The following is a 16,711-nucleotide window of genomic DNA, read 5'->3' on the forward strand; positions in this document are numbered from 1 at the left end:
TTTAAGAAGAGGATGAATAACCGCTTTTTTGAATGCTAGAGGAACAGTGCCCGAGGAAAGTGATAAGTTTATAATATTTAGCACTGACAAACCTAATAATACAAAGAGCTCTTTGATCAGTTTCCCAGGAAGAGGGTCAAGTAAACATGTTGTTTGTTTTATTCCATTTACACGTTGTAACAATTCCTCTAATGTTATTTCCTCAAAACGAGAGAAACTATTTTGGAGGGCAGTATCCGCCGTATATACAATCGTATCAGTGTTAATAGAACCCCGTTGTAGCTGGGACGCATTGTCTTTAATCTCCTTTCTAATGACTTCAATTTTCTTACTAAAGAATTGCATAAAGTCATCAGCTGAGTGGGTGGAGCTACTGGAAGGAGTCCCTTGTTGGGTTAGCGATGCTACCGTACTAAACAAAAATTTAGGATCGTTTTTATTACGGTGGATGAGATTTGAGTAATATTTAGCTTTAGCTAAGGTAAGCATGCGTTTATAAGTTATTAAACCATCACTCCATGCTTGATGGTGCACCTCAAGTTTAGTCGTGCGCCATTTGCGTTCCAGCTTTCTACATAATAATTTCTGAGCTTTAGTTTCTTCTGTAAACCACGGGGTACGCTTTTTTGGAGCCCTTTTTAACTTTAGCGGTGCTATGTTATCAATGGTTTCGCGCAGGGCGTCGTTAAAGTTGTTAGTGAGGTTATCAATAGAGCCCACATATTTTGGGAATGGTGCCATTACCGAGGGCAGTCGGTCAGCAAGAGTTGTCGTTGTGGCCGTATTAATGTTGCGGCTGCTATAGCAGTTATTATTATTATTAGTTTGACGAACATGCGTCTGAACCTCGAATTTTATAAGGTAATGATCGGACAATACTTTAGTATACGGGAGTATTGTAACTTTGGAAACGGTGATACCCCTGACAAGCACTAGGTCTATCGGATTACCGTTGCGATGCGTGGGTTAATTTATTATTTGTGTGAGACCACAGCTATCAATTATAGTCTAGAGCGCTACGCACGGTAGGTCCAATGGGGTATTCATATGGATATTAAAGTCCCCCATTGTGATTATATTATCGGCGTGTGTCACTAGATCAGCAACGAACTTTGAGAATTCATTGATAAAGTCCGAATAGGGCCCTGGGGGGCGGTAGATAACAGCCAGGTGTAAAGGCAGCGGTGTGACAGACCTCATAGTAAGCACCTCAAACGATTTATATTTATTATATATGTTAGGACTAAGGTTAAAGTTTTCGTTGTATATTAGTGCGACCCCCCCACCCCTTTTAAGAGGACGGGCAATATGCGCATGTGTAAAGTTAGGAGGACATGCCTCATTTAGCGCAAAAAAGTCGTTTGGTTTAAGCCAGGTTTCGCTGAGACCGATGACGTTAAGATTGTTGTCTCTGATGATATCATTAGCTAACAACGTTTTGGGAGACAATGATCTTATGTTTAAAAAAACCTATATTATAGGTAGTGGGCTGTTTTAGGGAATTTTTGATCAAATTATTCGTAGTAGCAATATTAATAATGTTGTGTTTATTATGCCCAGTGCATTTAGTATAATTACGACCATATCTAGGAATTGATACGACGGGAATTTTCCGATTGTTTGATTGTTGCTTTGATAAACCGCACGCATCATGGTTAGCCAACTCAGTAGAACGCATGTTCCGATTGTTTGTTTGTTGCTTTGATAAACTGCACGCATCATAGTTTGCCACCTCGGTAGAACACATGTCCAACTCTGAAACAATCAAAGCAGAAAAAAATTGTTCTAATTTAACTGACTCCTTAACCAGACCAGTAGTCTCGTATCTTCCATTTAAATCCGGCTTCAGGATGGAGGGAAGTGGTGTTCTGCTGGGATTAGCCTTCTGCTTTGTTTTTAGCCCCGCTCGACATCCGCGTTTCCGATCACACCGCTAGCGTCTGCTCCGTAGACGGCCCCCGCTGCTACTATACTACCCTGCTTCACAGGCCGCTGGATGTAGCCGCCGAAGTATTCCCATGCTAGTTAGCACGTCTAGCAAGCACGCGTCTATCAGTCCAAAACGGCCCGATATGTCCACATCCAGAAGTGTCTGGAGGTCGTACGTGATCACGGAGTGACCACGATGTGAGCCAGCCATGAAGTTTGCAGAATTGTCCGGTATATCTGCCAAATGTTCCATCTTTAGCAAGAGCTCCGCGATGTTGCAGCCTGTCCGGGCGCCGCCATCTTGTGACCATCTGATGCGTTTTGTTCTCCTGCATTTGTGAAGTGAGAAGTCTTAAAGGCCTACTGAAACCCACTACTACCCACCACGCAATCTGATAGTTTATATATCAATGATGAAATATTAACATTGCAACACATGCCAATACGGCCTTTTTAGTTTACTAAATTGCAATTTTAGATTTCCCGGGAGTTTCGTCTTGAAAACGTCATGTAATGATGACGTGTACGCAAGACGTGACGGGTTTTTAGGAAGTATGAGCGCTACGCACACACACAGCTAAATGTCGTCTGCTTTAACGGCATGATTACACAGTATTTTGGAGAACTGTGTTGCTGAATCTTTTGCAATTTGATCAATTAATATTGGAGAAGTCAAAGTAGAAAGATGTAGTTGAGAAGCTTTAGCCTTTAGCCACACAAACACACGGTGATTCCTTGTTTAAAATTCACGGAGTTGAAACTTTCCTATGGATCACAGCGGACATGGATCGCGACCAATTGTCAATCAGCAGGTTTCGGTGAGAAAATTGTGGTTAAAAAGTTGCCACTTACCGGATATCAGCTGAGCTTGCGCCTCCCGTACAGCTGCCGTCGACTTCCCCGAGACACTGCGCGTCAACACCCGGCCATGGACGTATACTTCAGACTATCAGGTACTGTTAAACTCACTAAAAAACTAGCAACACAATAGAAAGATAAGGGATTTCCTAGAATTATCCTAGTAAATGTCTCTAAAAACATATGAATCCGTCTCAATGCAACGCGACTGCAAACGCGGTTGTTTTTTTAAATTTTTTTTTTGTTTTGTTTTCCTAGTCCGTCACTATCAATATCCTCAGACATGAATCTTTCATCCTCGCTCAAATTAATGGGGAAATTGTCGTTTTCTCGGTCCGAATAGCACTTTTTGTTGGAGGCTCACATTAAAAACAATGCGAATATGTGAGGAACCCCAACACGTGTGACATCATCGTCTGCGACTTCCGGTAGAGGCAGGGCTTTTCTCCAGTTGCAAACTTTATCGTGGATGTTCTCTATTAAATCCTTTCAGCAAAAATAGGGCAATATCGCGAAATGATCAAGTATGACACATAGAATGGACCTGCTATCCCCGTTTAAATAAGAAAATCTCATTTCAATAGGCCTTTGAAGACTTTCAGCAGACGAAACAGCAGAAAAGTTCAAAAACTCTTCACATCTCCTTACTTGAAAAAGTCTTCAAAAACGAATGGACACATTCGCCCAAGAGAAAGTGTGTTGTCATTTCCATCTCTACCGAGACGGTGTGGCGAAGTTGGTAGAGTGGCTGTGCCAGCAATCTGAGGGTTACTGGTTCAATCCCCGCCTTCTACCATCCTAGTCATGTCCGTTGTGTCCTTGGGCAAGAAACTTCACCCTTGCTCCTGATGGGTCCTGGTGAGCGCCTTGCATGGCATCTCCCACCGTCAGTGTGTGAATGTGTGTGTGAATGGGCGAATGTGGAAATACTGTCAAAGTGCTTTGGGCTCCTTAAAAAGGGGTAGAAAAGCGCTACACAAGTACAACCCATTTACCATTTACCGCCACTTACATGGGTTTTGAATGAAAGTTAAATGTTGTTGCATGTTCACACTCACCTTTGTCAAACTCGTCAGGAATCTGCGAAGGAGACAAAAAAAAAAGATGATTACATAACTGCGTGCTTGTGTTGACAGACAAATCACAACTGTGCAATTCGTGTGTTCACACAGTACATGGGGGAGGTAATTTCAGGTCCCTTCTTCACTAAGGTTATCCAGGGTAAATCGCACCTAACCTTATCCACACACACATTAATGGTAGTTAAAGATCGCCCCCCCCCCGGCGCAACGCGACCTAGTACGCATGCGCGGAAAATGCGCACGTCATAGTCACCTCCAGTGCTGCTTTGTGTGCGAGTTCTTAAATTAAATTTAAGTTATCTGAACAATATCCAGTGTTGTGGCATTTAAATTAACTGGAATCCAGTGTGCTGTGGGGCCCTATTGTGGTGAATCACACCTGAGCCATCATATATTAATCAAATCTTCAATGGACACGTAAAAGTTAATATAATGAAGAATATTTTACATCAATCAATCTAGGGATCTACATATCTGGTCAGGACACTCATTCTTTTGCCTTCACCTTCATTGTCCATTCGTCTTTGGTGACTTTATATACTCTGGACCTAGACGTTGAGTCCGAGACATACATGGCGGAAAATAACTGATACAGTCTCCTTTCCAGTCAAAAATCAATCGCTGTTTTCCACAGTCTTCCCTCGACGGCCAGGTAATGCAAAGCATCCGCCACATTTATTTAGAGCCCGCATTCTCGTTGTCTCTTCTTCGACAAATGGACAAAGTTTTTCGGTAAGTAGAATCACAGCTGACCTTGACATTCGAAAGTTATCTTGCCGTCTGAGAAGTGTTGTATCCGAAATAGCTGCAATCGCTTTCTCTGAAGGTATTTTGGTGGGATTTCCACAAGTGTCTGTACAGACGAAAGAAGAAAGACGGGCATGTCTGGATGACTCGCCCCATCTTTCTAGTGGTTTGCTCCGAGTTACGAAACCGCTTTATTAAGAAGCTGGCTGTGGCGCGTTCTTTCTGACGTCACTTCCTGTGCGGGGCGCGGTTTTTCTGGCGTCATTTCCTCTCTGAACTCAGGTTGTAAACAATCGATGAGTCCATACAAAGCTAAGAGCCGGAGATTCAAGAAATAGGACCAGAAACGAGAGTAATATTACTATCTCAGTGTTATTTGAGTGGGCCCCTCTGTTGCGCTCTGAGGTCCAAAAGGTCAAGAACCCCTGCGTACAATCTGCCAATCGCAGTTATTACAATACTTGTACTTACACCTTCCTGCTGGAAAATGTTGAATGATATAACTTGAGAAAACGACATCTGCAAATATGAGGGGCAACAAATCGCAAATAGACAGAGATGTACCATACTGCATATCCCATGTAGCAACACGCAACCCACATGCCAAAACATTTAGTCACTAATTTTGTGTACAGTACTTTTACAGGGATCATATTGTGTAAAGTATGACGATAAAAGTATGTCAATCTTAATGCCAAACATGTCAGCACCATGACAACACTCAGGATAATGTTGCCATCTCGTGGCTGCAGAGCAACACAGCAAGACCTTCAATTTAGTTTCAGTCATCAACATTGTGCACATTTACTGTGTTCGTAATCAGCAGATCATGTCCAAATCCAGCCAATAGGACTAAAATCAGCGCGGGAAAGCTGAGGTGAACAATGTGAGAGTTCCTCTCATGTGGTCATCAGACTAACACACAAGTGACATCTGTAAAAGAGCTCATTGGTCTGAGCGAGGTGTGAACGAGGCCGCTTAGTCCTCGTCGGCACCTCGGCTCTGTGAGAGCGGGGGAAAGTGGGTTCCCACCGCCTGTCTGGGTTCGACTCACAACACATTATACTGAGTCTGTGTGAGAGCCTTGATTGATTGATTGATACTTTTATTAGTAGATTGCACAGTACAGTACATATTCCGTACAATTGACCACTAAATGGTAACACCCGAATAAGTTTTTCAACTTGTTTAAGTCGGGGTCCACGTTAATCAATTCATGGTACACAAATGTTAACATAAATCATGATTGCTCAGTGACAGGATCACAGGACGCTAAAAATGTCCACGTTTCAACTCATCAGTGTTTAGCAAAGCACAGAAAAGGAAAACAAACAAAATGTTTTTAAACATAATTTTGCAAAATTTGGACAGAATAGTCACTAAAACACAATCGTAACTAAGTAATGAATCACTTATCAGAAATAAAATTCAAATTATAACGGCAAGACCAGCAGCAATACAAAACTTGCAAGATTTTACACTATTCTAAGAGCCAACATGCTGTACAATTAATCAAAAATAGTTCATTGATACACAATTTTGGCTATTTATACTGGCTTTAACAGCAGCGTTTGCTGGTGAATCCTAAATGCAATTGAGCAAAACTAAGTTGCTTACATTGTTACTTACACAATAGCCATCACCTTCAAGCACTTCGTGCAGGTTGTCGAGTTTGCATTTTTTGAGGTCAAGTACAGCAAAACTTTCCAGCTTTCAATCTGAGCCTTTTAGCCCAGTGGTTCTCAAATAGGGGGACGCGTACCCCTAGGGGTACTTGAAGGTTTGCCAAGGGGTATGTGAGATTTTATTTAAATATTCTAAAAAAATAAAAATTTCAAAAATCCTTTATAAATATATTTATTGAATAATACTTCAACAAAATATGAATGTAAGTTCATAAACTGTGAAAAGAAATGCAACAATGCAATATTCAATGTTGACAGCTAGATTTTTTTCGGAAATGTTCCATAAATATTGATGTTAAAAATGTCTTTTTTTGTATTTTGCACTGTTATACAATTTAATAAATCAGAAAATGACGACATAGTGCTGTATCTTACTTAATCTCTTTTTTTCAACCAAAAATGCTTAGCTCTGATTAGGTGGTACTTGAATTAAAAAAATGTTCACAGGGGGTACATCACTGAAAAAAGGTTGAGAACCACTGTTTTAGCCACACGCACATCTGTGCAGGTGAAAAACTAACGTCAAAACTGTGTACTTAGGCGCCGCAGTAACGATACCTCACTTTTGCCTCATTCCAGTACCATTAAAAATATACAATATATCAAACATTAATTTAGCACCAAATAGGCTTGGTTACTCCTAGGGGTGACCCAATACAACTTTTTCCCTTGACTATTGACCAATATAGATAATGATCTGATACGATATCAGCTGGAATTATACATACCTTTATTATTTTATTGTGTGGAATGTTAGAAAAGGTTCGATCAAGTGAAATTATACAAACAGAGAACAACGGTAGGTATGAAAAACACTAACCTCTTTGTTATTAAGCGTCTGGAATAGACTAATGCTGTCTTTACGTTGAAGTAAAGTGGTAATTGCTTTTTGTTGACACCTTGTGGCTACAATAATTCAATACTTTAAGCTCATGACGCAGTAAAGTGAAGTATGCGGACACCCATCCATTTTTTGGGATTGCGGGAGCCTTTGTCTTTTTTGTTATTTTCTAATATGCTTCTTTCTGCATTGGAGAATTTGTATATGTAAGTAATATGCACCTAGATTTACTTGAGACTTGTTTATTTTGACAAATGTGCTGTTTTAGACTGCAATAGACAGCTCAAAAGGCATGTAATCTAAAAACGCAATGTGGCAGCCAGTTTGGCAAGCTAAAGCGTTTGTTTCCATGGCTGTACTGTACCCGTGTTAATGTGAGCAAAAAACTGGAATAGAATGGATCGTACAAAAGCAAAAAAAAAAATCAAGGGATCGTACTGACACAAACTGGAGCCTGTTTCAAAGGTTGGTTACCTCGAAAAATAAGTACAGTTGGTGGAATTTATCCATATCAACATGTCAAATTGGCAAAAAATTTAAGTAAGCCGAACTTGTCTTATAACTCGCCAAAGGAGTCCATTTTTAAAGGTAAAATATTTTGGAATACAAAATGTGTAAAGGCTCGTGGACAAGCCAACTTTGGGTGGGTGCAAGACTTCAGAATTTTCCATCTGAGACGATTTTCCATCATTATTAATATTTCAGAAGTAAGTGAACAGGGCTTGTCACGCCACCGTGTAGTCCTGTGTCCCCTGGACAAATTTGTTTCAAACAAAATATATTATAGTCCTGGAATCCACTGTGCATTAACATGGGAAATGTTTAGGATCTTCTTGGTTATTGAGCTACGTATAGGGTCATTTTCATAACTCATGTGTCCGAGATGGAGTGGTGCCCAGCAAGCCGTAAATGATTTTAAAGTACTTTGATCATGGCACTGCTTCTCTGTAAAAAAAACAAATTCTTTTTTGTGCTTACAGATGACTAAAAATAAACAGACAACATTATTTTTTCCAAAATAGTGTACGTTGTTTTGTAGCCCGCAGCTATCTTAGCTAATGCTAACAGCAAAGGTGTGGACTCGAGTCACATAACTTGGACTCGAGTCATGAATTTGATGACTTCAGACTCGACTTGACGAAATGTAAAGAGACTAGCAACTTGACTTAGACTTTAACATCAATGACTTGTTACTTCACTTGGACTTGAGCCTTTTGACATAACAAAACTTGCTACTTTCCCCAAAACCTGAAGATCAAAAAGTTATTCAGGAGCACTCCGTATCTTTCATTGTGTACGTGTGTGTCTGTCAGCGTGTGGGCTGCCTGTCAACATCCAATCAAATTAGAGCCTTATTTTTGCCATGATCATAGTCCTACTACAAAATAAACTGACAGGACTTTAGATAGAACATTTTTATTTTTTAGGGATATGTGTTGTCTTTTACAAATACAGTTAGGATGTGACTTTCATAAAACTGGCTCTTAGGAGTTCAAGGTCTTCTAAAGGACCTTTCAAGCAATAAAAAGGATGATACACCAACTGGACTAAGTGGTTCTGGATGACAAGGGAGGTGGAAGAAGTGTGCCTGTACTTTGAAGTGAGTCACCACGCCTGTTGGCTTACCAGGAAACAATGGATGGCTACAAAACGTGAGACATTTGCGACCAGACAACAACATCCTTGACCACACTGATCACTCCTGTCCTAATCTACTCAGTGGCCTAGTGGTTAGAGCAGGGGTCACCACGCGGTGCCCGCGGGCACCAGGTAGCCCGTAAGGACCAGATGAGTCGCCCGCTGACCTGTTCTAAAAATAGCTCAAATAGCAGCACTTACCAGTGAGCTGCCTCTATTTTTTTAATTTTATTTATTTACTAGCTAGCTGGTCTCGCTTTGCTCGACATTTTTAATTCTAAGAGGGACAAAACTCAAATAGACTTTGAAAATCCAAGAAAATATTTTAAAGACTTGGTCTTCACTTGTTTAAATAAATTCATTTATTTTTTTACTTTGCTTCTTATAACTTTCAGAATGACAATTTTAGAGAAAAATACAACTTTAAAAATGATTTTATGATTTTCAAACACATACCTTTTTACCTTTTAAATTCCTTCCTCTTCTTTCCTGACAATTTAAATCAATGTTCAAGTATTTTTTTATAAACAATAATAAGTACATTTTAATTTAATTCTTCATTTTAGCTTCTTCAAACATATTATGATTAAAATTCAAAAAGATTATTCTGGCAAATCTAGAAAATCTGTAGAATCAAATTCAAATCTTATTTCAGTCTTTTGAATTTCTTTTAACATTTTTGTTCTGGAAAATCTAGAAGAAATAATGATTTGTCCTTGTTAGGAATATAGCTTGGTCCAATTTGTTATATATTATAACAAAGTGCAGATTGGATTTTAACCTATTTAAAACATGTCATCAAAATTTTAAAATTAATCTTAATCAGGAAAAATTTCTAATGATGTTCTATAAATTATTAAATTTTTTTCAAAAATATTCGAATTAGCTAGTTTTTCTCTTAATTTTTTTTGGTTGAATTTGGAATTTTAAAGAGTCGAAATTGAAGATAAACCATGTTTCAAATTTTAATTTTCATTTTTTTCATGTTTTTTTCTCTTTTAAACCGTTCAATTAAGTGTTTTTTTCATCATTTATTCTCTACAAAAAACCTTCCGTAAAAGAAAAAAAATGTACCACGGAATGACAGACAGAAATACCAATTTTTTAATATATATATAGATTTATTTATTAAAGGTAAATTGAGCAAATTGGCTATTTCTGGCAATTTATTTAAGTGTGTATCAAACTGGTAGCCCTTCGCATTAATCAGTGGACACTCTAACCCCCCGGGTTAGAGTGTCCACCATGAGATCAGTAGGTTGGGAGCTCAAACCCCGGCTGAGTCATACCAAAGACTAAAAATGGGACCCATTCCTTCCCTGCTTGACACTCAGCATCAAGGGTTGGAATTGGGTTTTAAATCACCATAAATGATTCCCGGGTGCGGCAACGCTGCTGCCCACTGCTCTCCTCACTTCCCAGGAGGTGATCAAGGGGATGGGTCAAATGCAGAGGACACATTTCACCACACCTAGTGTGTGTGTGACAATCATTGGTACTTTAACTTTAACTTACACGTGTGCACTGCTGCCCTCTGCAGGCCACACAGCTTCAAGAATAACCTCTGATCCTTTTCCCACGACAGCACCATTACTCTTCATCGGCCCAACTGCATTTATGCACTTTTAAATAATCACACTGCCCACTGCTCTCCTCACTTCCCAGGAGGTGATCAAGGAGATGGGTCAAATGCAGAGGACACATTTCACCACACCTAGTGTGTGTGTAACAATCATTGGTACTTTAACTTTAACTTATACGTGTGCACTGCTGCCCTCTGCAGGCCAAACAGCTTCAAGAACAACCTCTGATCCTTTTCCCACGACAGCACCATTACTCTTCATCGGCCCAACTGCATTTATGCACTTTTAAATAATCACATTTAAGTAAAAAAAAATTAACACATCGCCGTCACGCATAGGACTGGTTAACATAATTTTCATTTATTCTACAATGTCATCACTCGCAGTGCATCTTTGAAGAGTGTTGGTGGTGGGGTGGAGCAAAGGTGAGATAATTGTGCCGTCACAGCGACGTGCGACATGTGCCGTCTGACGAGAGCTGGACGTGAACGCACGTCTCAGGATGTGAACGTGAGATAAGTGTGCTCTTTGATGGACGCCGGGGAGGAAGTGAACGCACCAAGGAGACAAAAGACACTTGGTTTTCACCTCCCATTAGGAAATGGACACAGTCGTCAAAAGCAATGACTTTCACTGACCTTGGCATATACTTCCAATAGACAGCTTTTATTATAATGAGATACCATCGTCTTGGACCCACTAGCTACGGAAGCCCGCTCTCCAGTCAGCTAAACAGAATCAATAACTCCACGGGGACGTTTTGGTGAATTTACTGAGGAATTTGAGAAACTGAAACAACACCAAAATAGTGCAATTGTAAGTTAATAATATTAATACAGACACTTGTAAACCTGTTAGCATTTTAGCTAATGCTAATGACGCTAGCTTCACTACATTGCGATTATGCATGAAAACACTCCAACCGAAGTCACACAGTAAGAATTGTTTTAGTTATAATTTAAATTTACAAACCTTGCTTCGGGTGATAAATAAAGAATCAATTCAAGCACAAACAGGGGATTAAAACAGGAAATACAATTTCAACCCGCAATATCTGCAATGAACAAACTCGTCTTAAAGATGGCGCCCTGGCACAAACAATAATGCACCATTTCAGTCCTCTTCTTCGGTTTAATGCACACTATTGAACACAAAAATGTGTGGGGATTAACGGGAAAAAAATCCATAAATTTGCCGCACCGTTTAATAAGCCACAGGGTTCAAAGTGTGGGAAAAAATAAGCGTCTAATAGTCCAGAAATTACAATATATAAAATATTTAGGTTTTACAAGAAGTTATCATTATTAGCTAGGTTTGCACGGCGTGGGATGGTTGGTAGAGCAATCACATCTGTTGTGTCCTTGAGCAAGACACTTCACCTTTGCTGCTGATGGGTCGTGGTTAGGGCCTTGGATGGCAGCTGCCGCCATCAGTTTGTGAAAGGAAACGTAGTGAGTGAAATGGAAGGACGAAAAGCGCTATCCAAGTATAACCCATTGTACGATGTATCGGTACTAAAAAAGTACAGTGGTGGTAATGATTTTTTTTATTTTTTAAAGTACTTTACTGCCTTTTAAAAATACAAGTCCTTTCTTTTTTGCACGTTTGCATGCTGGATGAAAACCAACACTTCCTGTTTTACCTGATGGAGCTGGAGAGGTGCTGCAAGGAGGAATGGGCAAAACTGCCTAAAGACAACTGTGCCAAGCTTGTGGCATCGTATTCAAAAAGACTTGAAGCTGTAATTGCTGCCAAATGTGCTTCAACAAAGTATTGCACATATACCGTGAATACATATGCACCTGTGATCTTTATTTTTAATAAATTTGCAGTTAAAACAAAAAAACTTCACATTGTCATTTTGGGGGTATTGTGTAGATTTTTGAGAACCACAATTAATTTATTCCATTTTGGAATTAAGCTGTAACTTAACAAAATGTGGAAAAAGTGAAACGCTGTGAATACTTCCCGGGTGCAAAGTAGATATAAACATGCAAAAGACCGCACACACACAGTTTTTCAAGTGGACAAGAGACTGACTGTCGAGCAAATGTTGTGGGGCCACAGGAGAGATAAGTGTGCCCACACTCATGATGGCTGTCACACTGATGTGTGACATGTGCCGTCTGACAGGAGCTGGATACCAATGTTGGTCTCAGGATGTTAGGGCGTGTCCCCACAGTAAATGGTAAAAAGGTTGTACTTGAATAGTGCTGTGACACTATTTCCACATTCACACACACCTTCACACTCACACTCACACACTGATGGCAGGAGCTGCAATGCAAGGCCCTAACCACGACACATCAGGAACAAGGGTGAAGTGTTTTGCTCAAGAACACAACGGACGTGACTAGGTTGGCAGATGGGGATTGAACCAGGAATCCTAAGGTTGCTGGCACGGCCACTCTCTCAACTGCGCCACACTGTCCCCCAGTAACGTTTGTGTTTCGTTTTTTGTTTTAGGTTAAAAAAATAAATGCATCCCCAGTGTCCTATCAATATTAAAGTGAATTGGGAAGTGAATTATATTTATATAGCGCTTTTCTCTAGACTCAAAGTACTTTAAATAGTGAAACCCATTATCTACATTTAGCCCAGTGTGGGTGGCACTGCAAGCAGATGGGTAAAGTGTCTTGCCCAAGGACAGCATGGTGGAAGCGGGAATTAAACCTGGAACCTTAAAGTTGCTGGTACGGCCGCTCTACTAATCGAGCCACGCCGTCCCATCCAGGCGAAAACGTTTCCTGGGTGAGAATGATGTAACACAGTGCCGCGCCATAAGTGGCGCTGTAAGCAAACAAAGCCAATGGAAGCACCAAAACTATAGAAGAAGAAACCACGCACGCGCATAAAGATCTATTCCCTGGTCGCACATCACATCAAAAGTGACAAAAGATGGCTGATGCACCCAAAGAAACTGACTCTTGCTTCGACGGACGACGAGATGGTCACAGTTCTGCGTGTCACACTTAATTATCAAGAGAATGTCAACTGGGAGTCCTGAAGATTCTTAATCCACTAAAAGTCGGCTGATTCTACAGCTTCCCTCCAGTGCTTACAGTCCCACCAGCGATAGTTCAAGTCTTGGAGGGGACAACTAAAGCAGAAATGTGCTTCTGGTAGGTTTAATCACACTTTAATCTTGACCAGCGAACTGCTATGAGCTACTTGTTATGCTACATCAGAGCTAGTATGATGATGCAACTTTCAATGTGTTAAGTTATGATGAGTAATCTTTGTGTTGTTCATATTTCCTAACATAGTGTTTGCAATTATGTGATGAAACGTTCTAAATTGTTTCCTTTATTTACTTGGGCCGGGGGTCAGCAACCCATTAGCCCCGCCCTAATTCCACTGTTTACATTAAACCTGCTTCACTGATGAGAGAATTTGGAGAGCGCCATTTTGTCCTCCTAATTTTGGCGGTCCTTTAACTCACCGTAGTTTGTTTACGTGAACAACTTTCTCAGACGCTGCCAAAGAAAGACGTGTTTTATGCAGATTTATTTGTCTCATTTTGTCCACCAAACGTTTCATGCTGTGCGGGAATGTGCAAAGGTTGTTATTTGTACTTTGTTGATGTTATTTACTTGATAGATTGCTAATCTGGCATATTTGGTCACTACAAGACTGCAAACTAATCGATGCTAATATACTATGAAGGCTAGCTGTATGTACATATTGCATCATTATGCCTCGTTTGTATGTATATTTGAGCTCATTTAATTGCCTTTACTTGCACATTATCTGTATGTTATATTAGCTGCATTTCTGATAGTTTGGGCATCGTGTTGTTCCAGACCACAGCAAACATTACCCAGCTTACATACATTGCAATAAATCCATTTAAATTGCACACACAGATCTACACCTTTGGCCATTCTTCATAGTAGTAAGTACTGTCTATCACAATCACAGCTTTGTTGTTGACAGCTGTTGCGCGTGCCTTCTTCTTTTTTTTTAAATTGTCATCATTTTCGGGTACTCTGCGGGTTTCTTTCGCCGCACGGAAACAACAATGCCTTCCAATCCCGCTACTAGTTTTCAAAGACTTTTGTTTCAAACCACCAAAAACGCTGTTTGCGTGGGAATAAAAGGCTGCAACGGTACATATTTTCACCCTTCTGTGGAGACAAGCCCTTAACGTAAGAGAAGTAGGCTGGGAGAAAGGCAGCCAAAGCGCTTGTTTTTCCCTCGCATCACCTCTCACTTGGAATCACATCATTGAAAACATCTGTAAATAAAAATAATTACTAACTGTTTATTCTATGTGGCTTATGGAACACGCTGCATTAAAATGCAATTCATAGTATAAATATTTTTTAACTGAACCTGTTGAGACCAGATGAGAACACTATTGTAAAGATGTGGTGAAAATAAAAACTTACCAACACCAACAGTGGATCATAGAATAATAATGAAATGCTTTATGTAAGAAAAAAATTTATATCAAAAAATTAAGTGTCGAATATCAACTCAAGTAAATTATAAAGGTCAATACCTGCAAGATTTAGTAAGAAGGTAACATTAGAATTCTTAAGACATGTTTTTACCATTTGTACTATTTACCTGATACCTCCAAACTGTGCAGGGATGAGAAAAAGGCAGTCAGGTGTTATGAAAATTAATGACAGGGAGATTTCTTAGGAAGGTTCAATAGGTTGAATTCCGTCATGTGACTTTTGAATTTGTAATCAAAGTGGTGGACCACTAAACCAATATGGCTACTGTGCAGCAAACATAGTGTGAACTATTTGAGTATGCAAGGGGCCTAGATCATACCATTAAAAGCAGATATGAGCAAAAAAAATCTAACCATTCAATGGAATCTTTTGCTACATGTTATCAAAATAAAGATTTGTCAAGTGATCCCAAGGATAATCCTTTGGTCGCGCCCAGACAAATCGAACTAACTGGTGTTCCAGACATCACAGATTAAAACTTGCAAAAGTATGGCGGTCTACAACTTCTTTGTGTGTGGCTGGGTCAAGGACATTTGTATCAAACTCTATTGATAAAATATGCATTGTTTTTTTCTCGGGTAAGGTTGCATTTCAGCGTCTGCGGCCATGTTTTTTGCACGCCGTTTACGAGTACACGTTTTTTCCCGTCTTTATCAAAATAGAACTATTGATGTCAACATTATCTATGTGCTGAGAGATTCATTTATGATCGTTGCCTTTGGTAAAAGCTGTACTCTTAGGTTTTGCTCACATTAGTTTTCTTTTATCTAGACTCGCCAAGCCACGATACCCTCGTAGCAAAAATGCTTTTGAAGAACTCAGAGACAAGATAAAACACAAATAATATTACAATAATACTTAAATGGGTTAAAAGTTAAGTATATCAAACAAACCTTTAACAAAATGATCACTGCGAATTGGTGCGTTCGACTCTGCTTTTCTCGTTGTTTTTCGTAAAATCTTGCACTCTTTCGCTCTCAAGGAACTCCGAAGAAACATGTATTCTTTTTGCGTTTTGGACGCCTAAAAAATGGCAAGCATAGGGCATTTTTTCTTTGCCCAGAACACTATGAAAACAGACGCCCTCTGGCCCAACACTTTGACTCTCAAATATTTAATAAGCCGGACGTGATGTCAAGTGAATAAAACCTATAAAAAGGAGCCCACTTCTCCCTCACACTGGACACTTCAAAGTGGGAGAAAGGAAGCAGGAAGCTACTGACAAGTCCAAGGGTTCCTGAAACCAACAAAAGTCTCCCAGATGTATGAGAAGTGTGCCCTTTGAAGTGCGGACTGCAAATAGCCGCCATTAAAGTGCTGGAAGTGGGATAATTGTGTTCTTTGATGATTCTGACGTTCCCAAACTCACAGCTGCGACACACACAATAGCTCGGGATGAGCAAATGGACTGTATAAGAAACGACGCCATGTCGGCACGTCTGCGTGACAGAGGCTCATGTCACACGTATGTGTGCCGTGGCCATGCGCTAGTGACAAAAGGAGCCTAAAAAAAAGAAAGGTGAGATAAGTGTGCTCTCCGGCGGGTGTCAGTGAAGTGTGTCCCTCGCGCCGCCCATGTGACAGGAAGAGGATCTCCCCTGAACACTGGCTTGCACCACATGCAAATGAAAGACGACCCCATTCAGAGCCGCATGCTGAAGTGTGCTGACTAAGTGTGTGTGTGCGCGTAATTGGGAGTAAATCCTACCTGGTTTCCTTGTTCGTCAACAGAATTGGTGCCTGAATAAGAAGAGAAAAAAAAAGCGTGAATGCATTGAACTTTTTAAACAGTATGATAAAAATACATTACAACTTTTTAAATAGGAAGTAGCTTTAATCACATTGGATGATGATGATTCTGATGCATAACGTCCTGTATGCT

General features: G+C 40.0%; 1 protein-coding gene across 2 annotated transcripts in view; it reads right to left on the reverse strand.

Annotated features, from left to right (window-relative positions):
- Positions 1 to 16,711, reverse strand: part of timm50 (translocase of inner mitochondrial membrane 50 homolog (S. cerevisiae)) — an 85,024-nt gene that overhangs the window by 44,879 nt on the left and 23,434 nt on the right. For both annotated transcript variants that reach the window (XM_061877736.1, XM_061877737.1), the window contains exons 3-4: positions 16,538 to 16,569; positions 3,846 to 3,867 (exon numbers count right to left, since the gene is read on the reverse strand). In XM_061877736.1, coding sequence (XP_061733720.1) covers positions 3,846 to 3,867; positions 16,538 to 16,569 — 54 coding nt within the window. The remainder of the gene's footprint in view (positions 1 to 3,845; positions 3,868 to 16,537; positions 16,570 to 16,711) is intronic.

The sequence above is a fragment of the Nerophis ophidion genome, linkage group LG18, assembly GCF_033978795.1.
Source record: "Nerophis ophidion isolate RoL-2023_Sa linkage group LG18, RoL_Noph_v1.0, whole genome shotgun sequence".
NCBI lineage: Eukaryota > Metazoa > Chordata > Actinopteri > Syngnathiformes > Syngnathidae > Nerophis > Nerophis ophidion.